This window comes from Tinamus guttatus, unplaced genomic scaffold (genome assembly GCF_059628265.1).
Source record: "Tinamus guttatus ecotype Peru unplaced genomic scaffold, ASM5962826v1 Tinamus_guttatus_pri_ptg000060l, whole genome shotgun sequence".
Classification (NCBI taxonomy): Eukaryota; Metazoa; Chordata; class Aves; order Tinamiformes; family Tinamidae; genus Tinamus; species Tinamus guttatus.
The window spans coordinates 8,153,604-8,180,815 of NW_028288594.1; the positions used below are offsets into that span (position 1 = coordinate 8,153,604).

General features: G+C 39.6%; 1 protein-coding gene across 1 annotated transcript in view; it reads left to right on the forward strand.

Moving 5' to 3' along the window:
* Positions 1-27,212, forward strand: part of EPB41L5 (erythrocyte membrane protein band 4.1 like 5) — a 51,808-nt gene that overhangs the window by 9,830 nt on the left and 14,766 nt on the right. Inside the window, exons 3-15 of the mRNA XM_088519584.1 lie at positions 2,465-2,507; positions 3,617-3,695; positions 6,531-6,575; positions 6,815-6,867; positions 9,480-9,600; positions 10,014-10,101; positions 10,740-10,828; positions 11,962-12,031; positions 12,739-12,908; positions 13,550-13,656; positions 14,315-14,342; positions 16,676-16,721; positions 17,728-17,843. Of these exons, the coding sequence (XP_088375710.1) occupies positions 2,465-2,507; positions 3,617-3,695; positions 6,531-6,575; positions 6,815-6,867; positions 9,480-9,600; positions 10,014-10,101; positions 10,740-10,828; positions 11,962-12,031; positions 12,739-12,908; positions 13,550-13,656; positions 14,315-14,342; positions 16,676-16,721; positions 17,728-17,843 (1,055 nt within the window). The remainder of the gene's footprint in view (positions 1-2,464; positions 2,508-3,616; positions 3,696-6,530; positions 6,576-6,814; positions 6,868-9,479; positions 9,601-10,013; positions 10,102-10,739; positions 10,829-11,961; positions 12,032-12,738; positions 12,909-13,549; positions 13,657-14,314; positions 14,343-16,675; positions 16,722-17,727; positions 17,844-27,212) is intronic.

Here is a 27,212-nt window from a genome sequence, read left to right on the forward strand (position 1 = left end):
GACAAATTTCTAAATGAGTTATTTTCTAATACAGTTTATAGGCATCAACTCCTAGATATTCCTAATGGAACTGTAAAATATGTTATTTTGTTATTTTAGCAATCATTTGATCTATTGTGATGCTTAATACTTAAAACGATTTGTATAGCTTTACAGAAAGGATAAAGCTCATAATACCACAAAGTATTTAACCAGTGTTAGTCTCACCGTTGTTATAAAAATGCTGCCTTTACGCTCCCTTTTTGCCATGCAACTGCTTTTTGTCTCTGAAGAAGCGGTCTGATTTAGCAGGGACCCCCAGGACTGTGCAGTACGCCGCTTTCCTTGCTCGTTGTTTAGCAAACCTTATCTGTGAATTTCCGCAGCGCCGTGTGTGTTGAACAAACTCTCATCAGAATGTAAACTTGAAGGGTCTCTTTTGCCAGGTCCGCTCAAATTCCATTTGAATCACTTGGAATAACTCTCAGGGTCCCTGACGTGTGTGCCTGTCCCTGTGTGCTGTTTGTTTCTCCCTTGCCCTCGTTTAAGCGCGGTTCTGGCGGGCGGACACGCGAGCTCCCCCCTGCCCTCCGAATTGGGCCGCTGGAGGCAGCGGGGCCAGGCCGAGCGGAGCCGCTGTCAGTGCCTGGCTCGGCCTCCCGGCCGCCTGCGCCTGGAATGTAGAGGAGATGAGGGAAAACAGCCTGGAGATGAAGCAGCCGCGCACAGGCAGCCCCGGAGCCTGTGCGTGGCGAACCAGGCTCTGCTGTAGCCGCGTCACTTGCGCGCCTCAAAACGGGCTGTTGCTGTGTTTGCATGGCAAAGGGAGGGTGTAAACAGAGCGAGTGAGTTTATGGAGTGACCTCTGTCCTTAGAGAAAGGAAAGTTACTAAAATCCATTTCACTGTCAGTGTAAGATGTTGCCGTAAATATTTGCTTCATTCCTGCTTTATTATAAAAAATGACAAACATGAATTTGAAATAGCTTTAACTACTATACATTAATAGCTGAGGAGAACCAACTTAACTGTGTGTATGGCAACAGTAGAGAGTTCAGTTATTCTGATCTGCATCTCATTTATCAATCTCTGCATATCCTGGCAGTCTAACAGGTTGTCTCTGTGCATTCCCCGCGGAAGGCAGGGCTGCTCCGACAGCAGGAACGTGTTTGCATTTGGCATTGCAACCTGAAAATACTGGTTCTTTCTCATACCCCTGTTGTTCTCTGTCCTCTTTCAGACCCACTGCAAACTTTGCAGCACATAGTTTAACGAAAGGAGTGTTGCTAATTGCATAACCCCACTTAGTGTTAGCTGCAGGGTGAGTCGTGGAATGCACCAAGGCAGGTGGCGTTCCCGGGTGTCGTGAGCCATCCGGGACACGCTGCACGCGGGAGTTCGGTCAAGGCAATTACGTTGAGTAAGGTGCCCTGTTTACTGCCTGCCTGAGTCACCTGCTTTGGAGCAGGGAGCTGTTTCCACGTTCACGGCGCTTTGAAGTAGCTCTGCCGCTGGTTAGTTGGATGGTAGTTCCAGCCTCGTCTTTAATTTCTGCTGTAAACACTTCTGCAGCATGAGTACCTGCAGTTATTTTAGGGAGCAGTTATTTTAGTTTCCCTCAACCTATCATCTACAGCTTGTATTTAACATGCCTTTATGCACAACACTAACAAAGCCATTTTCCTGGCTTCAGAGAAATAGCCGTAATGTCTAGTATTTAGCTCATAATTACCATTAGTAGATGAATATTCAGAATATTCAGTTCTTCCATGAGACAATTGCTAAAACATCAGCTCTGGTGAATATTTTTTTGAGAGCTGGGGTGAGCTGACCCTGTGCTTGGGCATAGGGACTGCCTGGCTGTTGGCTGGGGCAGCTGGATGCTCTAGAGGGAGTGACTGGGAGGCAGCAATATTCCTTGCTCGCTGCACCCTGCCTGTGAGGGCAAAGCACAGGCTGAGCCGAGCAGCAGAAAGTCAACGGAGGGTTTATGTGTCTGTCTCACTGTCACCGTCTGGCCCATAGAGGGGCAATTTGGGCTGTGTTTATTTGGGCTGCATGAGATTCTCAGTAATTAAAGTGTTTTGTCAGTGCATTTTTTTTTCAGGTGGATATCCTTTCTTAAAGATGGACTTTTAAGTAATGGACTGTGTGAATGTTTCAGTTGTAGCTGTTGAAAACTAATGTTTTGCATTACAAATTTTGAATTTGAGTATCTACTTGTAAGTATCAGGTTATTTGAATAATTATTCTTTCCTTCAAGGTAACTATCGACCCATTATTGTATAAGTTAATCTGTATTTTTAGAATAAAGTATTTCGATAAGCACTAAGCTGTGAATTTGAAAAGATTTGGATTAGATGTTGTTTTAACGGACCGCTTTGTAATTCAAGATGGTCTTCACTAATAAATAGTTTTTTTCCCCTCTTTCTTTCTCCTCTAAGATTGCTTTATTGATAATTCAATTCAACTAATTTATTTTTCAGCATTGGTTGGACAACACAAAAAGCATTAAAAAACAAGTTAAAAGTAAGTCACTTTCCATTTTCTTAGATCTGTATTTTTAGATATGTTAAATATTTAACATGTAGGAGGCACAGAGAGTTGAAACTCATGTTGTGGGGGGAAAGAAGCAGTGCTCTGAAAGGGGTAATTAAGTGACAAAAAACTGTCATGGTGCTGCTGGTGGTTTAAAAATCTCTGTAGCTTCTAGTACTTCAGTCCAATGTCCTTAATTAAGTGCGTTAGAGGCTCGTTACTCATAGTTTAAGTGGAGCCAAAGCAGCTAAAGATGCTCCGGTGTTATAGATGGCTATAGGGACACTTGTGTCATAGTGTGCATGCTTTGCTGCCGTGCAGCTGCCCTCACCTATTCGTGTTCAAGCCCTGGCACGCCAGGACCCAGGGGTTTCTTGTGGCCGTCTCGTTTCATGGTGTGAACTTGGGTAGTCTCTGTGACCGGCTGCCTGGTTTTAGCAGCCTCCTCGCTGCCCGTTGTGGAAGCCCTTAGGGGTTTGTGCTTCTGTATTAATAAAACAGAAGTTTAGGAAGCACTTGCGGGAGAGAAACATCTCTCCTGTTTTATGCAAACGTCAGACAGAGCACTGTGTGTTTTTAAAGCTGTTAATCCATCTTTTTGCCAAATTAACTCTTTGCTTTCCAGAAGAAGGGTTTTCATTCCCCCTAAAATATGTCTGAAAGGGTGTGGAATGAATTGGCCTAGTTTTCACCAGTAGGTATTTTCCAGAACTCTGGAAAGGCCTCCTATGGACCAGCAGAGTACCTTAGGGATTTGGCTGAGCACAGAGCCAAGACCCACAGCTTTCTTGGTGATGGAGCCCTTAAATATAGGGATTAACCTGGATTTGTCTGTTCTTGGCAAGACAAATCAACTTAATGTGATATGACTGTTGGATTGACTTGTAACATATAAAACTATTGTGTGCCTATATTTAAATGTAGTTTCGCCCTAATGTTTCCCATGCATATCCCTGTCACAGAGGGATTCTTGACTTAATATCCTGTGGTATGACAGAGCTAATTGCAGACAATTTTTGTGATGTAGTTCTGTGAAATAACAAATAATTTATCTCATCCAGTAACCCTCATTATGCGTTATCTTGCATTCTGCTTTGCAGTCGGCCCTCCATACTGTCTGCATTTTCGTGTGAAGTTTTACTCATCAGAGCCCAACAATCTACGGGAAGAGCTAACACGGTAAGAGGGATTTGGGGAGATACACACCCAGGGTCAGGGAAATGTTTGGGGGATATTTAATGGGTTCTTTAGAGCTGCTTGCTTACTTGCACTAGGTGGCTGTTTGTAAATGTATCTAATGGAACTCTTGTTAAATAAATGGGATCTAAAATTAAGCGATCTATATATTCATTATATTTTTGAGGCACCATTTTCCATTAGATGAGTCTGGTAACTGATCTGAGTCATTCATATGCAATGGACAGAGGTTTTTAACTGAACAGATAAACTGTATCCCCCTTCTCTTTATATGTTATGATCTGCTTAAACTATATGAAGTTAGCCTATCTCATTATTCGGTAAAGTGTTGTACTGTAATTTAGGACTTCTCTTTGTCAAAAACGAATTCAATTATGTTTCCTAGCCTCTGTGATCTTTGCATGTATGCAAAGGAAAAATATTCTACCACCATGTTGAGACATAAGTTGGCAGTACTACATGTGTAGGGTGATAGGAGTTGATCAGTGGTTCCTCTTGAATGATGCATCTCACAAATCCATTTCATGCTGGTCTGAGACATGTTTGGTGCTCATTGAAAGAGAATACAACTTGTAAGCAGTATCAATCTTCTGTAAAAAATAGTATTTCTTTGCAGGGTTGTAATCGCTGATGATGATACAGTTTGGAGGGAAAATAAGTTTGTTCTTTCTTGATAACTGCAGTTGCCTCATACCCTCAGCCATTCATAATAAAGAACGTTAAGTGCCTTGTTTATTTAGGTTAATGTTTGTGCAGATCTTGGGTCTACACGTTAGCCAAATCCCTAGGAGTTCTACCAGGAAGATTATAGCACCCATATATACTTTCTGCTGCTTCCATGACCTAAAGTTATAATTGTTTAATTGACTTTTGGGGATGTGGACAGCAGGATGAAACCCAGAGAATATTTTACCTCCTGATTAATGTTCTAAACAATTCTTTAACTGTCTTAAAAGAAAACAAAAAAAATCTGTATCTTCCACTATGAAACGTTATCATCCCGCCTGACTGAGTTCTGCCAATCAGACCTTGCTCAGGTTTTAGTGGGGCAGGCTTGAAACCTGAAGGCCCTTAAACCCTCTCTGTCTGCTTAGCTAATCCCCCAGCGCTGAAAAACAGCCGGTCTCTGCTCTGTCCTGAGGCAGCCTTGCACCTCGGGGAAGCAGCAAGAAGGGCAGCCCTCGGGTGGGTTATAGGGGTCAGTAAGAGTGGTTCTCTGAGGGCTCCACGTTTTCTTTGTGCAGCAGGACACCCCTTGGATCCTCTCCTCGGCTGCCGAGATGCAGCTTTCCGGCCTTTCCTGTCAAATGCCCATCAGATGCTGCCAGTCAGAGGTCGTGTAACACAGCTCAGCACGGGGACTGTGCTCCAACTGTTTGCAAGTGTTTGCTTGCATAACAAGCACAGGCTGGTTGCTCCCACTGTGTATGTGAAAGCTGGGCTAATTCTTTGGGTATCCAGGGTCAGTACCAAACAAGTTTATTCAGTATAGAGGCCAGTATTCAAAAAGGCTTTGGATACTAAATGCTTTGACAAATCCTTCCTAGCGTTAGGATGAGGGAGAAAGAAAAATTTGCATTTAGCAGTTTCACTTGCATGAACCTTTCCTGTAGCAGTAATGTGTGCAAATTGCTGAATGAGGAGTACGAATCCAAAAGAGGAGCCTAGCAGAGACATAAAAATATGTTTTACTGGGATGCTAAAATGTATCTTGAGATCAAATATATCTTCTTTTCTGAAAAGCTCTTGAAAGTCAGCTGTTCCTGGCTGCGCTGTTGCACGTGCTTGCTCAGCAGCTGGTGTGCAGCCCTGCGGGTCAGTGACTGGTGCCTTGCAGATCCCGAGAGCAGGCGAGCCGAGCTCAGCTGGCACGGGCACTGCAAAGGAATGACACAGGGCAGGGTAAAGTCCAGGACATCAGCTCTATTTGTGCAGCAGGGGAATGGAGCCACGTCTCAGAATTTGAAATGCAGGTTTCAACACCAGGAAGATGAAGTCACTGTCCCTTAACCAGTCCATAGCAGGCTACTAAACGGTGCTGTAACTGGATCATGAAAGATGACTTAGAGCACCAGGAACCTCTAGGTGCTGGTGTCCAGAATGTGTTGTTGGGTCAAAGGGGTGCTAAACCAGTTTCAAAGCAGAGACACTGATTAAGTCTATTAATTGGCATTTCAGTCTCTTCCCATTGGCACAGTTGCTACTGGAATCCAGGGTACCACCTCCTGTGGACCCTTCCAGAACTTGTTGTATTATCTATAGCCATTTCCAAAAGTCAGGCTGTCTCAACACAGACCACATGTATTTAGAGGGATATTTGCATCCTATGACAGGAGTGGAGTGTGGTGTTTAACTTGCAGCTTGTTTTGAACCCTTATTGTTAAAACAGAAAAAAATCTAACCTCCCAAAAAGCAAAATATGATTTACCACTTAGATAATGAAATCCAAAGAGTTATGCAAGAGAAAATGCAAGTCTGTTCTGTGTGTGCCCAGGTGGGACCAGGAGGGAGAATAACAGAGATCTTTAGCATTTAGGTCTTTAGGTCTTATTTAGGTTTCTTTCTTTCATCTAGCAATGCAATTGGAATTATGGTAGCTTAATGCTTTGAGTTTACTTCATTTAAAATATGTGTAAGGTTTACTAACCCAGTTGATAAAGCCTTGAAAGACCGTTTGTTTATTCTTGAAAACCTCTATAAAGACAAAAAAGTCTTTTGGAGGCTTGGTCTTTTTCCTTCGTCAGCCTCTGGCTTGTTTCTCGTTGCTGAGTGACACATTAGAACTATTAATCGATGACTTCTCTATCTCATCTACAGGTATTTATTTGTTCTGCAGCTAAAACTGGATATCCTTAGTGGAAAGTAAGTATTGTTCATAATAGCATTAAATAGTTTTTTGGACAATTAGTGTGTTGCTGTTTCAGAGGATAATATAAAATAATGTAGTACTTATCTCTTGTTAATTTGCTGAAGAACTACTGTTACCTTTTTCCCTTTCTCATCCCAGTTCTTTGTATGTTCTCACTGTTAAGTATTTGAGTATCATCTGCTAAAGAGCCACTGTCAGCTAAGGTTTTAACAAGGCATTTCTCTCATGGCAGATTGGAATGTCCTTTTGACACAGCCGTCCAGTTGGCAGCTTATAACATGCAAGGTGAGCAGATACAAGTGTGAAAGGATGAAGTTGTACAGAGTTTTGTAAGTTTGAAATTTTACAAACATTCTCAGTTTTACAAATGAGAGTATAGGCTCTCATTATATTTTAATCTGTCATTTCTGTATTCAGAAAAGAGTTTCTGTCCAGATGTTAGTGGTACACAGTGAAACACAACTCCTCTTAACTATTGTTTTGTTGATAGTTTGTGTTGAAAAATACTTGATTTTTCAGTACATAGCACAATGTTGTTTGTATTTAGAATGTTATTGCTCTAAAACTTGCTTCCCCAGATGCTTGTGTTCTTCATTTTCACACGAGCCATAAGATGCGTAGGCTTCCTGATTTGCTTTGAGGTCCGAGCCTGGCTTACCTTCTGTTTTCTTCATCCACTTCCTGCCATCTGTTCTCATCTTTGTGCTAATAAAATAAAATGACTGCTTCTGCACTCAAGTAAAAAGCCACGTATCTAAAATGCACGCAATTTTTGAATTCAGCAAATTTTAGAAACCTATTTAAGCCGTGCTTGTCTCTGAGCAAGTATGCATGAACTGTATTTATTGCCCTTTCAGATCCTTCTGCAACCTAAAGAGATGATGCACATTTTTTCTGTGCTGTACAACATTACACCTGAGTTATCATTCTTTTATTAATGAGTCTTCAGCTTTTGATTTCAGTGTCAATGGCTTTTGAGAGCTGTGCTTGTATAAGTTCCTTGTATAGGTTATACTTCACTGATCTTCGTGACCAGTGTCTTCTGTTTTATTGAGGGATGAGGCTTGATTGAGAAGTGTGACTTGAACAAATGTTGAGTTTGTTGTGGCTTTCAGTGGAGGAACTCACAAAAAAACAAGAGGAGATGCTTGACATTTGAGAAGTGTCTGCTAGAGAAGGCTGTGGAGTCCTTTATGGATGCTATAGCTTTATCCTCTTGTTCTATGTGGTTTGTTAGTATACAAAAGGATCCCAAAGCCTCTACTGTAAATTTATCATGTAGTCCTCTTTGATGGAAAGGGTTTTGGATATGCGCCGTGTATTTGTGCCATGCAGATTCTCTGTAGGATTATAAACTTGTTTGCTGTTGTGTTTGCTTTGCAGGAGGCTAAGTCACTGAAATTCTTGCCCTTTCAATTATTTTCCAAAGCACATTTTGCTCTTAAGGTGATAGCAGTGTTACTGTTAATGGCCTGATCTTGTGTAGGTATAGAGTTGGGATGAAGTTGTAGAGAAACCTGAATTGTTTTTTTTTCCACTATTTTGTTTGTGAAACAAAACCAGAATATATCCTATGGTTAGAAATATTAGCATTGGTAAGAGTCTTAAGATGAAAGCATTCAATGGATCAGTTTTTGGAAAAACAAAATGATCCAATTAGGACATAAATACATTGCTTTTTGTGATTTTTTTTTTTCTTTCCTCTTTCTACAGTGAGGCCCTTCCCAGGGTTTTAATCTTCCTGTCTGACAGCTGTGTACTTTTTATTTAAATCAGCTGGATCCTAAGCTGGCTTTGACAGCATTCCTTTCAACAGAGGCAGGCATTTTAGTGGGAGTAAATTAGTATAGAACTACAGACTTCCTCTGTCAGCATTAAGAAAAAAAGGATTAAAAAAAAAAAGCAAGGAGTTGCTGGAAAGACTATTACTCTGCTTGCTGTGTTCAGAAATCCAGTCAACATGTTGGTTTTGTAGCTTCAGAATACTTTGTGTATTTATTTGACTTTTCAGATCTTTCGAAAGATCTTTCTTTTTTCCCTTCACAAGTTTATGTGTGTTTTTGTTTCGTTTTGTTTTGTTTTTTTCTCAAAACAAGTAATTATTGGCCTGTGTTGGACACCCAAGTTCCAAGTTACGGAGTTATTCCTGGTTCCTTAGATACAAGCTGAGCATCAAAAAGCCACTGGAAAACATTGGAGAGAGCAAATGCTTAGAGTCTCTGAGAAGCAGGACATTTTTATATAGGTTTCTAAATGTGGGTTTCAGCATTTTAGGCGTTCATTGGTCTTTAAGTGCTGGTCTTTAAGTGTTAGCATCTTTGGAAGAGGGGAGGTTGTAATTCTGATGCGGCACACGTGCTGACTAGCACGTTCCCATCTGCCCTCTAAACACCATGGCCTGATGCCTCTGGAGCACACTCAGCAGTAGGGCCACAGGAGCCATTTTCTGACCCATTAGGACATTTATTATGTCCTTAGATGAAAAGGAGAGAGAAAAGTAACATCTGCGTGATTATCCTTTGACACACAGTAGTTTTAGTAGGACAAAAAGATATCTAGCAGTTGAAATCGAAATTGATTTGTAGAATGGACAAATCAGTTTATGAAAAATGTCAAAACTATTCTCCTTTTTTTTCAGATTTAGTGTGCTTTTAATTAAAGGCAGACTTTTTAGCCAATATATCAGCAGCACTTTGCAAAAATTAATGCAAAGGTTTTTGTATAAACTTCAGGATCATTCTTTCAGTGTCTGCAACTTCTCTGTCAAAATAAAAGGTAAAAACGCAAAACCACAAAGTAAATTTAATATTTTAAATCCAAGCAAAGCACACTAAAGTTCTTGTTGATATCTGCTGTCTTTATTGGGAACGTTGCTTGACATAACTCTTCCTTTATAGCTGAACTAGGAGACTATGATCCTGCTGAACATGTCCCTGAACTGGTGTCTGAGTTCAGGTTCGTGCCCACTCAGACTGAAGAGATGGAGCTAGCCATTTTTGAGAAGTGGAAGGAATGCAGGTACTAGATCTTGTGATACACCTAGCCATGCCTTTGCACAGATTTTTCTCTTGAAAATAAGGTTTTTTTAAAAATACTGCTGAATCTTCTTCCATGGTCATGTTCAAAAATGTAATTCTCTTGTGGTTCCATCATGTTTTCTAAGAGAATATAATGTAAAAATTGTAGTTTTCCAGAGATCCTAGTAAAATTATGAGGTTGCATAAGCTTGAAATGTAGTAATTTTTGAAGCGGTGGTTTTCAGATTATGTTGTACAAAAGGGACCTTAAAGTTCATGAAAGCAAAAGCAAGTCAGCAATACCTAAGTCTTTCACCAACTCTCAGGCATTTCTCTTCCCTCTGTCTTCACGTGCCAGCTTTTCCTTTCTCTGCTTTTTCAGGCATCTACTTAACTGCCAAAAATTTATTTCAGGGGGCAAACACCAGCGCAGGCTGAAACTAACTACTTAAACAAAGCTAAATGGCTGGAAATGTATGGTGTAGACATGCACATAGTTAAGGTATGTTTAATCCCAGTGTGGTGGTGACCTTTGGAAATGGGAATGTTAGCTTTGGCCAGCATTTCAACATTTTTTTTAAATCTCTGGAGAAAAAAAAAAAAAAAAAAAGGAAGACTGCACTCCTCTAAGCTGCGTAACAAGTGATCTGGCTTCACACCAACGTTCTACCTGGCAGCAAATGTTTCTAGAAATAGAGCTTTAGTGCAAACATCTGTTCTGTATTAAATACGTGACTGGTGTGGGAATATGTACTGTGGTTTGTATTTAGACTGAAAGCTATGTGAAAATCCTAATAATTAAATTAAAATTGGTTGGACTCTGGTCAGTTAACAGCAAAAAAACTACAGGGAAAAGTAGACCTTCTAGGAGGAAAGGAGTGCAGAGGAGGTCCTTATTACACAGACAAATAAGAAACTTTCTTTAATTTGGCATTATATTTAGTCTTGCTAAGGCACTGCAGACTAGAAAAATCCATTGCACAAGATCACTGGGTGCAGAATTGCTTATGAGACTTTTTTTGCACCAAATAAGCCAATACATCTTTAACACTGAGTGAATAAGCTGTGTTAATCACTGGAATAATTTGTATAGAGGGTCAAGCATGGAAGCAAAGATAATATTTCTTTTGTGACAATTAGGCGAGGGATGGCAATGACTACAGCCTTGGATTAACCCCTACCGGAGTTCTGGTCTTTGAAGGAGACACCAAGATTGGTTTATTTTTCTGGTAAGTTTTCTGATTAAAACCGATTCTGTTTTTGTCTTTTGTTTCTTTTCCACGAGTCAAAAATATCTGTGTTTAGAATATGAAACCACTGTGAATGCTGTTTACCTGCAAAAGTATTCTGTAGACTTTGAGTGTTTTCACAGTGTCCAAAATATAATCTTCTTCTTTTTTAATATTCTTAGTTGATATGCCAACAGCATTTATGTGTGTGTAACTTGCTAGTGTAAGTAGGAGACTGAGGAACGTTGGGGTGTTTTTGTTTTTCACTTTCTGCTGAATTTTCTAGTAGCTGCTTTGTAAATCAAGTGTGCACCCAACCCATAAAATGAAGCTTTTTCATGCATTCAGGGGAAGTGGTGCACCTTGCTTTCTAGAGAGGCAAAGGCAATAAGAGTAATGCAGTATTTTTGTAATCCTATGTATTGTTAAGTGTCAAGTAATTCCTTTCCAATCTTTAAAAACCTTATTCGAAGAATAAGTAGACAGATGGGAAATTTCATCAAAGACTTAATTTCTGTTGTATAAACTTTTCAGAAAAACCTTCAGTTGGTAGCAGTAACATATATGTGCCATGTGAATTCCAAAATACAGGAATCCCCCATCATCCGTTCTTTTTTTATTTATTTACTTATTTATACTTATTTATGTAGTTTGTTTTGGAAACAGTATGTAGCTCTGGGATATGGGTTTTTCTAAAACTGCCATCATAGAAATTGATCTGTGATGAACTTAGAAAATTTGCCTTTCTTTAATAAAAGAGGACTTACTTCAACCTCTCTTTATGTCTTTTTGACCTCAGCACCAGTTTTCTGTACATGTGGAAGAGCAGGCAAGCATGGATATTTTGTAGAAATTTACAATTTCTGTTCAAGTAATTACTGCTTAAGTTTTTATAGATTCTTCTGTTTTGGAGTTGCTGACTTCTTGCAAGTCTTTTAAATTTCTGATGAAGAAATCTTAAATGCTGGGGTAAAACATTGATATCTCCAATCTAGTCAGGCCCTTGTTGCATGATTTTAACAAAACAAACAAAAAAGATCCAAAATCAATGAGGGACTCCTGGACCAGCATGGCCAACATGCCTCTCAGGTGGGTTACTAAGAAGTATCCTGCTTATTCTGTTCATCTTGCAGGCCAAAGATAACAAGGCTGGACTTCAAGAAGAACAAACTCACGTTAGTTGTTGTTGAAGATGACGAGCAGGTAGATTAACTATCTGTTTAGTTATATCTCCATCTCGATTGTATGACATTAGTTTTTCTTAGTCCTAATCTTTTTCTTATGTTTTGAGAATTAACAGGGCTGCCTTGACAGATTTTTAATTGTGCCATTTGAGGGGGGAGCGAGACGGCTTATTTATGAGATAAATTGATTCATTTTTTTTTCTTCACCTTTATTTAAAAAGGGGAATACCAGGTTAAATCTATCTGGGCCACATAATTTTGAAAGCCCCTACTCAGTTTGATGTGTTGTGTGTTGGGGGCGGAAGGCTAGGTAGCATAAGTCCCAAGCAGTGGAATGAATTCCGGAAACAGATGCCAGAATTGTTTCCCAGGGAAGAAATTATTTTCATCCGAGATTATAAAAATGTGATTATTTGTAATTTAAGTAAATTGATCTGATTTGGAAGGTGAGACTGGGAAGTTGGTCTCAGTGAGAAATACCTTTCTATTATAATAATGTGTTATTCAGAGGCTTGGTTTCTTAACTGTATGGTCTGTAGCCTTCTCCAAACATTGGAGCAGTTCATTAAAGCTTCTGAAAAAGTTATTTTTTATTTTCTTGCCAAAAATACTTTTCTTTTAGCATTGGTTTTATGGATGGTGAAACTTTATTTAGCTTGTGTTTAATTGTAGCTTGGATTTATTCAAGCCCCTTATAAATCTGCAGTGTGTTTTGTGTGCTTTAAGGGGAAGGAGCAGGAGCACACTTTTGTTTTCAGGCTGGATCATCCCAAGGCCTGCAAACACCTGTGGAAATGTGCAGTGGAACATCACGCCTTCTTCCGGCTCCGAGGTCCCGTCCAGAAAGGCTCAAGTCGATCCGGCTTCATTCGACTGGGATCCCGGTTCCGATACAGGTCCGTGTCATCTGCCAGCTCGGGTATCTCCTCTGTTATTTCCTGAGTGGAAACAGGAAAGGACTTGACCAGTGTGGTTACACCCGTGTGCTTATAACTACTGTACGAAAAAAAAAAAAAAAAAAACTTAAAAAACTTAAAACTTAACTTTCTTACAAAATCTTGAGAAAACATATCCTGACCAAAAAAAAAAAAAAAAAATCATGGAGGAAGGGAAAAACTATTTCCTGGAAATGAAAAACTCTAGATGCCAGTGTTTAGCCCCATTCTAATTTTTAGCTTTTCTCTGTGACCTTTGACAAGATAGCTCAAGCCTCAACTTTGCTCTGGAATTACCAGCCTCTCCCAAACTGTGTGCATGGTGACCACATGAGGTTTTTGAGTAATTTGATGCTTAGGGAGTCATTGTGTCAGCTTTTTCCTCTGGGAAAAATGGGTTGAAGGTTAGTGAGTTTTTTTCTGATTTCTCTTTTATGTGAAAGGCCTTCTGAAGCTGTAGCTTTTTTAAGGGAACTGAGATCAGATATTAAGCCATGAATTCAAAACAGTTAGAAATGTGACTTTTTTGCAGACAGTATCTATACTCTGTGATTAAAAAAGTGATTGATTCTACTCTTTGGTGCTTTTACATGGCTTGTTAGTGGGAAAACAGAATATCAAACCACCAAGACCAACAAGGCCAGAAGATCTGCATCCTTTGAAAGGAGGCCCAGCAAGAGATACTCAAGACGAACACTACAAATGAAAGGTGAACTCCCAACTTTCCATTGTGCAAAGTACAATCTGCAGTGGGAATGAAATAATCATCATCTTTACAGATTCCAAAGAAATTTGTTCTCCTCTTTAATTTTGAAAATAAGTTTCCTTTGTCGTAGGAAACATGTTTATCAGGAAAAACCTCATGTCCATGGCATGTCACTGTAGTTTGCCTAACGGATAGAACACCCATAAATATTGTAAAATGTACATATGTATGATGATAGAAATCTTGAATCCAAGAAAGAGTGATTTTATATTGATAATGTTTAAAGTTTTTGCCTTGAATTTTAAATTCCTGTTGTTTTGATTCTCCCACTGTTCTTAGGTGTTAGGTTCTGCCTGTTGTCACACCCTGGCAGCATGTGATTGTCTTTCATTTCCACACATGCCTAGGTCAAGAATGGGCTCCGTGCAATGCTTTTAGATGCTTTCTTAAATCCCACTGTTTGGTTTGTTCCTAAAAAAATATTTTATTCTTCCAATATATTTTTTTTCATGCCATACATGGGAAGTTTGTATCTTTTGTCCTTTTACTTGTCTGCTTTTAAGCAATGCTCACCTGCTTTTATTAATAATATACTTTCTATTTTATGTCTAACTGATTAAAAACTAAATTTTAATTAATGCTTCCCTGCATATTTTTGCAGCACATGTTACTAAACTTGAAGAAACAAGGTAAGATACATTCTAATATTTAACTTCCTTTCTTGTTGTTGGTCATCAGTACTTGGGCATGTATCTGTGAAGGGTTGGAAGACCAGCTAAGTGTAGAACAGCATTAACCTCTTTACTGTGGTTTTGGTGTGGTGTTTGTGTGTGTTTACTTTAAAGAGCTCTTGCCATTCAGAGCAAAGCTGCTCTGTTTCTGTTGCATGAACAATACTGCCAAACATACTTAATGGCAGGCAAAGATGTTTATGGATGCCAGAGTAGTGGATTTGTGACTAGCTCCAATGTTTGCTGATGGTGAGCTCTTGCACATAAATTCTATGTGCTGCCCAAGCACTGAGGTCAGATAAAAGCATGTGAGGATTTCTTCACACCCAAGATCTGCCTACGCTGGTTATGTGATGAAATATATAATCAAGCATAGATGAGTAATATACTGTAAAGCAAATATTTGAAATATTTTGCTGCCTTTTTTTTTTTGTACTGTACTTGCATTTATTTGTACATATTTACTTACTTTTATAAACTTGTACTGAATTATTCATTACTGACATTGAGAGGGAGACTTTTTATATATGTAGAGTCTTTGTACTTACTTTTGCAATTTAAAATGATCCTGTGATATAGAATCACTGAGATTTTTATTCTATTCCTTAGAAGACAGAAAAACAGGCCAGATAGAATAACATGGTAGCAAAGGATCAAGCAGTCACTCAGTTCTGCTTTCTGTTCTTTGCCCTGACTCGAGAACATTGCAATGATTAATGGCAACCAATTTTGAAAGAAAAATAGATTTTCATGCATGTTAAACACCATGAAAGTTGATAGCTGGGTAAGGAGCATCAAAATAACACTTCAAAACAACAGCTGGGTTCCCCTTCCATAGCAGCAGGGCTGATTCTTGCATGACAGAGGGATGAGATTTCTTCATCCTGGTGACCTCCTGGGCAAGTCTCTGCTGTACTGCTCTTCTAAAATGGAGAAGTTCTCTTCCACACTGGGCATCATCAACATGCTGGAAGCTCGTCTACATGCAGATGGTGATGATGTGTCTGATTAACTAGTGCTCTCCTCCTGCGGTGTTGTCATGCCCTTCTGCCAGTATCGTGCTGCTTAGGTCATCCTGGGAGTGGCAAGAGAAACTTCCTATGCGGCTTCTCCCGCTGATAAGACGACCTTCTTGTGAGGTGTATCGAGGTGTGGCATTGCTATGTGCACCTGCAGAGCAGTCCAGGCCCTTTCTGAAACTCTACACTCCAGCCCTGCTAATTGAAATGCATCATGAAAGATGTATGTTGATCCATCGAGTATTAACTCCATGCTGAGTGTTAACTCAGCCCTGAGGAATGTGCTACCCAGAAGGCATTCCTTAATATTTCGGGTCAAGGTGTAATATTCTGCAGCCTCCACGCTCTATCAACATCGAAGGGACAAAGTTGGGAAAAAGACAAGGAACAGATTGTTTGGTCCTAATATTATGGTATTGGAGTAAGTTGTTTCTAAAAAATCATTGAAGCAGATATAAAAATCTCTTTAAATTGTCAGTTTGCCAAATTGGGTCGCAATTATCCAGGCCAGAAGTGAAAAGGGTAATTAGCCATGTGAGTGCAGAACCTTTTAAAAATATAGGAGTTGGGTTAGAATCTTCTCTTGAATATTTAGTTTCATGTAAGATTTATAATGCGTGCTATTGTGCAAGACATTAATACTTTTAAGTCTGTCAACCTGAAAATGTGAAATGTGTTTCAGATAGAATGCAAAATCAGCAGGCATAAGGATGTGCTTAAAAATCTTTCTTTTTTTTATGCTCCGTGGAGCTGGCTCATAATTTTTGAATGACTGCTTTTAAGGCTGCAGCAATTCACTCCATTAGACTGTATATGCAGAGGAAGCTCATGAATTTTTCTGATACTTTGTGAAACTTCAGATCATAGGAGCAAACATATCTGCACCACATAAGTAAGCTTTTGAAAATGTCGCATTGTGCTGGATGTTTAACATGCAACTAAAATCATGGCGTTTTTGCTTTTCAAGTGCCCTATCTAATGGAATCAGGAAGGCTTTTTTAAATGTAGCTGATTTAGGAGGAGAAGAGGGAAAGTCAGAGCCTATAGACAGGTTTCACTATGAAAAATCACAAACTAATTTGGTAGCCTCAGATGACCATAAAATACAAGTTTTTTGGGCTTTTTTGGAGGGGAAATGGAAAAGTGCTTTGGAAAGGTGTTTGCTGGACTTTGTATTTCTTTAGGAAAACGCAGTCCTGTCAGCTTGCAAAAATAGTTTGTTGTTTTTTAAAACATTTTGATATAAATTCCTTTTGTCTTTTTCTCTTCCAGTGTTCCAAACAATGCTGTTACTAACCAAAATAATGGATCGCAACAAGTAAGGCCCAACTTGCCCATCGCTTTAAATGCAGTTTCAGCACATTTGCATATTTCGTAATTTTTAGAAATAATAATTGATTAACTTTTTTGGAATAAGGAAAATACCTCATGCCCGAATACAACAAATTATGCTATCTGTATGTATCTTTGAGAGTTGTTAGTCTCTGAAGTATATTAATTCTATATGCCAAGTTACTTTGAAAATAGGGAGAGCATAATCTGTAAGCAGCTATGCTGATTTCTTGGTACAGTATTCTTTTTCTAGTGTTCTAAAAGAGAGGAATGCATCTGCAACTTGAATGTATCCTTAGCAAAACGTAAGGGTTTTTTTCAGTTTGAGAACAGAATTGTAGATGCGTGTCCTCTTAGTACTTGTGCACAGAATACCTTATATCCCTGGAAACAGACCTTAGGCTAACCTAACACACTTTCTTCATGAGTAGCAAAATAATTGTACTTGGAGTTTGGAAAAACCTTGACTCTCTGGGGTATTTCAGATGCAAAGTGCAGCAAAACAGCTCACAGATTGGCAGAGAAGAGAAACAAATTTATTTTAATATTAAGCAGTCTGGAAGCATGGAGGTGGATTGCTGCTCTGCAGGTTCTCTTGTCTTCTATGCAAAATGAGTTGCTTTTTGCAAGAGCTAAGGTTAAGTTTCAAATGGCTACCTGAAGGCTAGAATTTTAACCCAGAAGTTGCAATCACTATTACTAAGTTACCTTTAGAGGGAAAGAATTACTGCATGAATCAAAAAAGGACACAACAGGCTGCAGCTTTTTACCATGATCTTTGAGCACCCGTGAATTCATTTTGGATTCCAGTAGGATGTGCCATACTGGGGAAGATTGAGCCTAGACATTCTGGATTGTGCAGTAATGGAAGAAAGCAGCCGTGCCTTAGCTTTGTGCTTAGGAAAAGTGATGTTATGTATTGTCGTGTGTAACACTCATTCTTTCATTAAAGCGTGTGTAATAACTGAATTGTTTATGTTCTTTCTCCAAAGAGTTGGACTGCAAAGCCAAACTTACCTGTCCTAACAGCAGTTCCCTCCACCCCAGTCTTAGTGGAAATAGAAAACCTCCCAAGGAGCCCTGGAGCCAGCCAGCAAGACAAGAAGTGGTATGTTCTGCTTTGTTGTTAAATAAATGTTGCTTGCTTATGCATAGTCCAAGTGAGTGTTTCTTTATCTACTCTTAAATAAATTGCTTACCTTGTATCCTTAACATAAACTGACAGCCAGGTTAGTGATGATGCAGCTGCATGAATGCTATTAATATAGTCTAGGGAGGTGAAAACAACATGTTTAGTCACTGCCAGACAGGAAAAAAAAAAAGGTATTTCCAGGGACTGCCGATCATTAAACCAGTAGCAGCATTTCTAAGTCTTCGAAGGAGCTGGGACTGTCTGTTTTGCCACAGTATTTCTTGTAACCCTTTGCTTGGTGTCACAGAGGCCTAAGGACTTCTCTGAATCCTTAACAAAATGCAGAAGCTCATAAATCAGTGTCCTTCTGAATCTCCTTGAAAAACTTTTGAAATGGGTAAACTAACTTTTTCTTAATCTGGAGGAGGCTGGGAATTTGAGGCAAATGATACAAACTAAAGATAAGAGCTTTGATTTTATGTAAATAGGGTGTTCATTTGTGGAATTGGATGCATCTGAAAATTAGGCTGGTTGGTTTGAAGATAAATGTACATATCAGGTGTCAATTTTTGAGTAATTTTATATTGCAAAGGCATTTCAAACCAAAATTGACACCTAGCATTTCTGCACTCTTCTGACTCTTTCCAGTTTATTGTGCATATGTCCAATCCTTGAGAGATAATTTTGATTTCTATGAGAGTCCAAAGAGCAGCGGTGCTGGAATGGAGTGGTATTAAAGCTCTTATCCGAAGCAATTTCAGCCTTCAATATTTAAAAAAAAAAAAAAAAAAAAAAAAAAAAAAAAAAGGAGAGGAGTTTCTCCTTTTGTCTGGAATATCAAGCTTTTTTGCTGCTCTAACATATAGATAATAACTATTTCTAATGTACAGTGACAAATGGATTTTATTTTTAAATCTTATTGATTAAAGACTTTTGATACGGATTATAAGAGGGAGGATAATTCAGCTTTGTCTGTTGCATTATGTTGCAATCTCAATCAAAACAAATGATCAATGCTGTTTTTCTTTCTTTTGCCCTTGATTTGTTTAGTATCTGAAATCTGTGCTTGTCTATGATGAGATCCTGTTGATCGCTCGATTCTTTCCACGGTGGTGGCTGAAAGGTGGCGGTTTCCTTATTCTTCAGCATTTTCAAATAGGTTTATTTTTATTTTCTTGGGCTAACCACAAGATGCGTGCTGGAAATGAGTATTTCCTCGGGTGGAAATGTATGACTCCTGCTCCAAACAGCTTTTCTTGGGTATCTGATTCATGCTGGCATTCATGCTCATATTTGCAAGGCTTCTGTTGTGCACTGAAGTCCTGCTGCTTTTGTTCAGAAACAGAGAGGACTTTCTAGCTGGTCTGTTTCAGTTTCCATCTTGTGTGTCTGGTTCAGGATTAAAAGCCTCAGCCGGTCTCTCTTTAACAGACATTGTCAAGGAGGCTGAGCTTACGTGCCAGCTGCTGCAATACGTAGCCTTTCCACAGGAGAATGAGCGAAAAAATAAAATATACCTGTAGGTAACCCGAAAAAGAAAGCATCTTCTCTGGCAATTAACGCCTGCTGATCAAGCAAGCGGTGCTTGTACTGCTTATCTTCTGTGCCTCTTAGAGGCCTATCCTTATTGCTGAAGGCAGTTGTCTTCTGGCAGAGGGGATTTGGTGTGTGCTGGAAACTGTGCTGCCTGTGGGGAAGGACAAATCCAGCCGTGGGAAGAAGGCAGCAGTTTGGAGCTGAGTCAGCCGCCGCGCTGCTTCCCGGTCCCGCAGCCGGCAAGCGGGGGGCAGTTAATGCCCCTGCCCGAACGCGCGCGTTTGTCGCGGGGGCTGTGACTTGGCTATGGCGCCTGCAGCTCTTGGTGTCTCGATGCTGCTAACAAGGGCTCTTCTAACCTGCCCCGTCTTTAACTGGCCTGTTGCTGCATGAATTACTTGTGCTTCCTGTCAGAAAAATAGTCTTCTTTTAGAGAGAGAGTTTGCCAAGGTTTTATAAGAGCAACAAAATCTTTCAGGCTGGGGATTTTGTTGATGGCTGGATTTGAAGGGGTTTAGGAGTAAGGTTCTGACCTCGTGGGTTTCTGTATTTTTCTTGGCAGGTGCCTTTATTGGCTACACTGCAACTAGAGCCCTTCCTAATGTCAATGTTTCCTTTAATTTAAAGTGTTAATGCTACAGCTGCCAACAACAGTTGTGCCAGATTGTAGGAAGTACTTTGCCAGATAGGAAGGATTTTAGTTATTTGCTGTTTTCTCTTTCCTCCATTCCCGTAAAGCTGTTGGAATAGGGAAAGTGCATATGTCCTTCTTGCCTCTCCAGATGGTCTGGAATATTAGCTGCAAGGCCAGAAAACATAAAACATAATTGGTATCTTTCTAACTTTGGCCTTTTTCTGAAAAGCTAAAACAAAAGATGAGTCATTATATTTCCTTATCCTGGAATATGTAAGGGGTGTTTTTGCTTACTTCAGGTTTCATGGGTCATTTCCTTAGAATATGTCCCACAAGGAAAAAAAGAATCTGAATTTACCCATGGGTGAGCTTTGTAGCAATCCTCTCTCTGCTAAAGGAGGGCTATCCTTGAACATGAATCATTTACCACGCTGTGAGTCCTGCATGCTTTTCTGCTTCCCTGCCTTCATACATGTGATCTTCCAACTAACGCGCTGGCTGCTTGGCTGTTCTGAGGGGACTCGAAATGTAAAACTGGTCGTGTTGGAACTTGAGAAGATGAAATTTGAACTTTAGGGCTGTGCTGGACTCCCTCTAAATGAGCAAGAGAGTTCCACTTTGTTGTTTAGATTTGGGTCATTAGTTAGAGATTTTTACATTAAAAACATTGAATACATTAAAAACATTTTTTGGCAAATTTCTTTGCTCGATTAGCTTACAACAGAGACAACAGCTACCAGCACTTGGTCTATTTCAGGTCGTTTTAGCTCCCAAAACTAAGATTTTTAAAAGAAAGTAGGAATTTTGGCTTGAATGTTCAAATATACCTGCAAACATATTTTTTTATGCTAAGTGGATATAACTAAGATCATCATCTTCAATAGTATCTAGTCCATTACTGAAAAAGGATGAAGGGAATGGTCTGTGTACATTGCCCTGTTTGCTCCTTCACAGTAATGCTCCTTCCTCTGGGCTTCTGCTTCCTTCTACTCGTGTTATAATCTGCATTTTCCACTGGCTCTGAAACTTGATGTTGCTTGATGGAGCTTGTTTCAATTGTATGTTTAGATCTGCCACTTAAACCCTTTAAGCTTCCTGAATATAAAATGCTCTGTATACTGGGGAGGTTGGTCTCTCTACCATGTTACTCATTTTCCCCATCTATAAAACGAGCATCGTCCTTGCTCAGATTTGTGAAGTGCTTTGACAGATGAAGCACTTCACCTTTGTGTAAGAGCAGATATTATAGGCAGGTAGCTTAACTCCTGCTTTCTAACTTTTGCAAAAACGCCCGTGTTAGCCAGCAGCAAAGGGTTTGTTTACCTGCCGCTGCCTTGATGTTTACTCGCATGCCTCCTTCCTTCACTGTTCACCTTCTAGCAATGTCGTCCTTCCTTGTCTCTTCCCATCCCTCTTCCCGCCTGCTGTTTTCTCCACCCCTTCTCCCATCCGTGCCTAATGACTAATTGTGCCCCCTCCCGCTCCCCAATAATCCAGGCCCTTTGATGCTGCCGACGGCCGTCACCGTGGTGGAAGTGCGTGGAGCGCGGGGGCCCCGCCGAGGACGCACTCCGCGGACGGACCCTACTCCGCTTTTGTCCATGAGCGCAACGCGAGGAACGCGGGCATTCCTAGCGGAGCCCTGGCCTATGTCCGTGCCACCATGACCAGTCTGTAAGACGCGGGCCTTTCTGGAGCCGGGCGCTGCTTCGGAGCAGAGGCCGCCAGAAAGACGCGCTTTGAGCTGCCTTTCTGATAAGGACAACGGACACGAAGCTAAACTAGGGTGAAATTAAAAGAAGGAAAAAAAAAAAAAAAAAAAAGAAAACTTACTATGAAAGCTCTGCGTATGGTGCTGTTGGTATTGAGTCTTTAATGAAAAATTAATGTATGGACTATAAGATGCCAGTGAATCTTGCAATAGAAGGAGTATATCTATCTTTTTAATTGCCTTAATCTTTTTTTCCTTAATGATTGAAAGATTTTAGCTCTTTTTAACCTGAGAGCCAGGCAGGAAGTCACTATTATAACCCAATTGCACATGCCACCTGCGGGTTTTCGTATAGTTTCAAATATCTAAACACAGTAGGGGCATGTGACTGCCCCCACCCCCTTGTATGATGATTATTTAAAAAGATTGAAGGTGTAATGTTTGATCTGTAAACTTAACTTTTTTAACAAGTCCTTTTCTGATAAATCTTTTGGAAATGGAATAGAATTACTTTAAATTTTTTAAAATAAAATTATCAGAATTCCTGAAAAGGCAAAGAGTAATATTTTGGGGAGGCGGGGGCCCTTCTTGGGAATGTCTGAATTGCTTTCTAGAAATTCTTCTTTCGTTTTCACTGCCATGCTTCAGTTGAAATGAAACAGGACCCCTCTGGTGACAACCACGAGTCTGACCACATGAATCATGAGGTTAATGGTGAAGTCAAAGGTTAAGGCTCCAGCTTTGTGACTCATCGGTGTTCTTGGGAGCTTCTTCAACAAGCTTTAAATTTGAACACTGTGTTTTTTGAAGTTAGCTGCTTTTAAACTGAAATTATTTATTCCTCTATAAATAAAAAAAAAAAAAAAAAAGAGGAAGAGTTTGTGGTGAAGGGCTTTTAAATTGGCCTGTGGTTGGTTTTGGAATAGAGAAGGTCTTTGAATAATTTTCAAATTGCCAATTCACAGAGCCCACAAGTAGAAAAATATTATGTTCATATATCTGAAGAAAAATAAAGTCTAATCCAGTAAATCTAATTAACTAATAAGTTAATTTTGCCTGAGGTATTTCAGCTTCCTTACCTCTTACGTCTGAAAGGAGGAAAGGAGGTTGTTAATCAAACATGAGTCTCCATTTACAACTCTAATAGAGGATATGCAAGTTGCATATTAAAGATCACTGGGGTCCACGGAGATGATTAGCACAGTCTGTTGTGCTGTTTTAATTAGATCTAGCAAAGTGTGGATGTGGTAAACTTCTAGAGCAAAGCAAACCTCTGTGTGTGTTTGGCTGGTACTTAAAAATGTGTATATAGGGATATGCAGATGAAAGCAAGCGTGGGGTTTTATCTTTGAAATACGATATAATTTTCTGGGCAGAGAAGGGAAGAGATACAGTTAATCTGAGTGGAGGAATCGGGGATGGTTTTGTATTTAACATTTAAGAAAGTTCTCACAATAACGTGTCCGTCCTGGACCAGGAGCCTAGATCTGGACACAGCCCTGCAGATGTGGCCTGAGCCCAGCAGCAGTGCAGTGCACAGAACATCAGAGATTGCCCAGGGATTAACCGCAATTTAATTATTAAATCTGTAGCTGAAATTTTCTTTGTAGACTGTTGTGTGACAGCAGAGCTAGTCCCACCAGGGGAATCAGCCCTGGCTGTCTGAAATCCATCTGTTTTTGGAATTGATTTACTTTAGTTTTGTGCATGTTTTGCCAGCTGGCTTTCACTCTTGCATACACCCTAAGGGTTCGTTTTGTTCTGTGCTGGGTTTACTTTAGGGCAATTCTGCAGCCTTCAATAAAATTGCTACCCAGTTCACACCAGGGTAAGAGAGAGAGAGCTCCCAACAGCAGGCTGAGAAATTGCAGCAAACAAGCACACATTGGTACCACCAGTATTTATCTGATCTTTTTAAAAAGGCAGGTCACATATTTAAAAAACAGCATTGCTGAACTGCACAGATGTCTCTTTAAATGGTGTAGTGGTGATAGATCTTTGCTCAGTATCCATAAAGCTTCTGCAACCAACACCTTTTTCTAAACGTGTTTCCTTTCTCCTAGTTTTGGCTTGGATGTATTCTGCTAAATCAGTATTTGGAAATCTCGTGCAATAATAGTAGCACAGATATGACTGCCCTTATGGTTTCATTATTTAAGAAGACTCCAGATTTTGTCACTGTCCAACGAAATTGCTGAAAGTAAAAATCTTAGAATGTGATGTGGCCTGCTCACTAGAAACCCAAATCCATGTGAACAATCTATATTTGTGAGATCATGCCTTCCTAAGATATTTTCTTTTGCTTTTCTTTCTTGAAAAGGAATACAAAGTTTGCATTTCTTTTTTCTTTTTTTCCCCCCCTGAGTATTTTACATTTTTGTAAGAAGTTTTTGAAAAGGTAATCAACTTCAGTTATCACCTTCGGGTACAGCATTGCTCAAAATGAAGGAAGTGGACAAAGAATTTCATACTAGTGTACAAAAATTGTGCTGAAAAGGTATTTAGCCTGCAGAGCCAGAGACAGAAGCTGTTCTGTGCCACTGCCAGCCTGGGAGAATGAATTAGCTTTTATAGTACTCCATGTTGTTTCAGATTAGATTACTTGCAAAAAGAGTTATCTCTTTCGTGGCTGACTCCGATAATCAGTGTATTCTGTAGATTGTATTTCATGAACTAGTGAGAATGAAATATTAATATTGTTTCACTTTTTCAATTAGAAAATTGTTAGCCTTTTTCAATTGGAAAATTCCCCCAAATTATCGTCCTCTCTGCAATAGACAGTTTTCTCAGTCATATTAATGATGATACATGTTAGTATATTTAGAGGGGAAAAAAATAGTAGTGATGCAGTAGCAAACTCCCTTTGCAGTAAAAAACTCCCTTAGCTGTAGGCGTTCCTGAGTATATGACGATATCTTTGTGATTTATTACTGAGTTGGAAAGCTTTTCCAAGTATCAAAAGCTTTTGATTATTCATTTATTCATAATTATTTGTCTGGCTTGAATTCCCGGTGTCATTTATCAGCTTTTCCCCTCAGAATGTTTCTTGAAATATGCAGCAGAAGCTGATTCTGAAGACATGGAGCCTGGTGCTTGTTACTGTGCAAAGTTCAAATTTTCTTTTGTGTAGGTAGATTCAAACATGCTACTTCTCATTTCATTCTTGACTGCTGCACACTTACCGTTGTAGCAGTTCTGCTTTTCACTGGATACCTTTTTCTGTCTGCCTTAGGACTGACGTGATAACTTATCAGCCTTTTGTTAGTCAAAAATTGTGTGCCGCGATGAAAATAACCTTGTGCAGAGGGGAGAGGGTCTTCTGAGATACTTTTGAAGGTACAGAAGAGAGAGTCTGATGGCTCACTGCTAGTCTTCAACTGGTTCAAAAGGTGTTTTGGCCATATTGGGTAGTTAAGTAGCGCATCTGCAAAACAAAATGAAACCTAAGCTGCTTGAGGCAGCAATTCCTTTCTCCTGATGCTTACATCCAAGGCATTGGGAGAAATGTATACTTCCTAACAGGTGTTTGTATTAAGGTCTGACATACTAATAGCAATACAAACTCAAGTTGCAGTATGACTTCTCTTTTGTGATCAGCCCTTGAGGGGTGGCTGAATAGCTATTTTGATCAGTCTGGAGGAAAAATAGGACTGACTATTTGAACCTTGACTCTACAAGGCTTCTCTCAGCCCTCCTGTGATGCAGAGGTGAAGCCCGTTTGAATCCTTGCCACGCTGGCCAGGCCTCCATCTCGTGGCAGAAAATGGCAGTAAGTTTTTCTACAAACTTCTGCCGTCTCAGTGTAAGTGGTAATCTGCTTCTGAAGCAGCTCTAGACATACTGAGGGTTCCTGTTGAATATGTCATCGTGTTTCAAGACTGCCCTTATCTCTAACGGACAGGTTTCAAAATTAACTCTCTTGTCCGTCTATTAAATATTGCAGCTGTCCCTGAGGAAAGGGAGATAGTGTAATTATCATAGCAACTTTCTAATAGAGATCAATTCTGTCGTTCATCCATTTTCTCTGCAGTGTACTGCAATGCTCCTTTCGACGTGTTGTGGCCTCAGGGACCTATAAGCTCACTATAGGCAAAATTTTAAAATTGTATGCAGCTTGTCATACCGGACATTTGGGAGGCTATTTACAGAAATCTATCAGCAAAAATGCAAAGAAAAATGTTGGCATTGGGGAGATTTGAAAACACATTTCACTTCCATGCATGGACAGCCTCTGAGAGCAAGATAAGGGGATTCAGTTTCACTTTCTTCCTTGTCTTAATTGTAAGAGCATCTGTTCCTATTCTAAAAATTGAAATTCTGTGTACCTGTCGTTGCATCCTTGCAAGACCATTTGCTACCTGCTATTTCCCATTAGTGGTAGACAGAGAGACTATGCAGTAGATGGAAAATGTTCATATTTTTTGATTTGCTTGCAGCTTCTGTGCTCATTCCACTGCCTAGAGAATCAAGCAAGTGATCCCCACTTGTCTTAGAGCAAATAAATTGTCCTAAGATGATAGTACATTATTACTGTTAAAGCAGTGATATCCTATAATCTGTTGCAAAAGCATATATTTAACATTGAAAGAATTCTTCTGGGTGCTTGCACTGAAGGGTGTTTTCTTCCTGGAGCCCTTGGAAGCGACCAGGACTGCTTCCAAATTCCAGGGGTTGGAGGGAGGGAAAGGGGCCTTAACCCGTTAGTGGCAAATGAGCAGTTAGTCCACGGCTGGTAGGAAATTCCTCCATCTATGCATGAGGCTAAGTTCCGTTGCGGTTGGTATTTAATCAGTTTCAAAGTTGTGATAGGAGCTTCAGAATTGATGGATTTTCTTTTCAAACCGATATTTTAGCCAGACCATATGTAAATATAGTTGTTCATTGAAAGGGAAGACAGCCAAACTGCAGTTACATGCACAGGTTGTCTGATTAACCCTTTGTGTTCTGCAGCAGCTGTTGTTTACCGAGCTGTTACAGTTTGCTGTCGTGATAACTTTAGCTGTTCCTGAGTTTTGAAGAGATGGATGACAGATTCCTGACTGTTTGCATAACATAAGCATCATAGTATGACTAACTTTTATATTTTCTTCCACTTTTTTCTGATAAGTACAGATGATAGGAAAATTAAAAGGAGGCATTTCTATTAGAAAGCCAAGGAAGTAAAGACAAATGTTCCTAACATTTGGGTGCAGTGTAAGTGCTGTGATTCATTTAAAATACTTTGACTACAAAGCTTTCATTCTATCCAAATTAGTAAAACTAAAACCAATCAAAAAAAACCCTTTTTGTAAATAGTATCAACTTCTCTCCCCCCAAATTTTCTTTTTATTATGTAAAATGCTAAAATGTGCCTTGAGCTAGAAAAGCTTCAAATGCTTCTTCCAAAAAGATCCATGTACCAGATTAAAACTTACCTACTTCTTGAAAGAAGTAGAATCATCTTGTGGTATAATAATAAATAGAA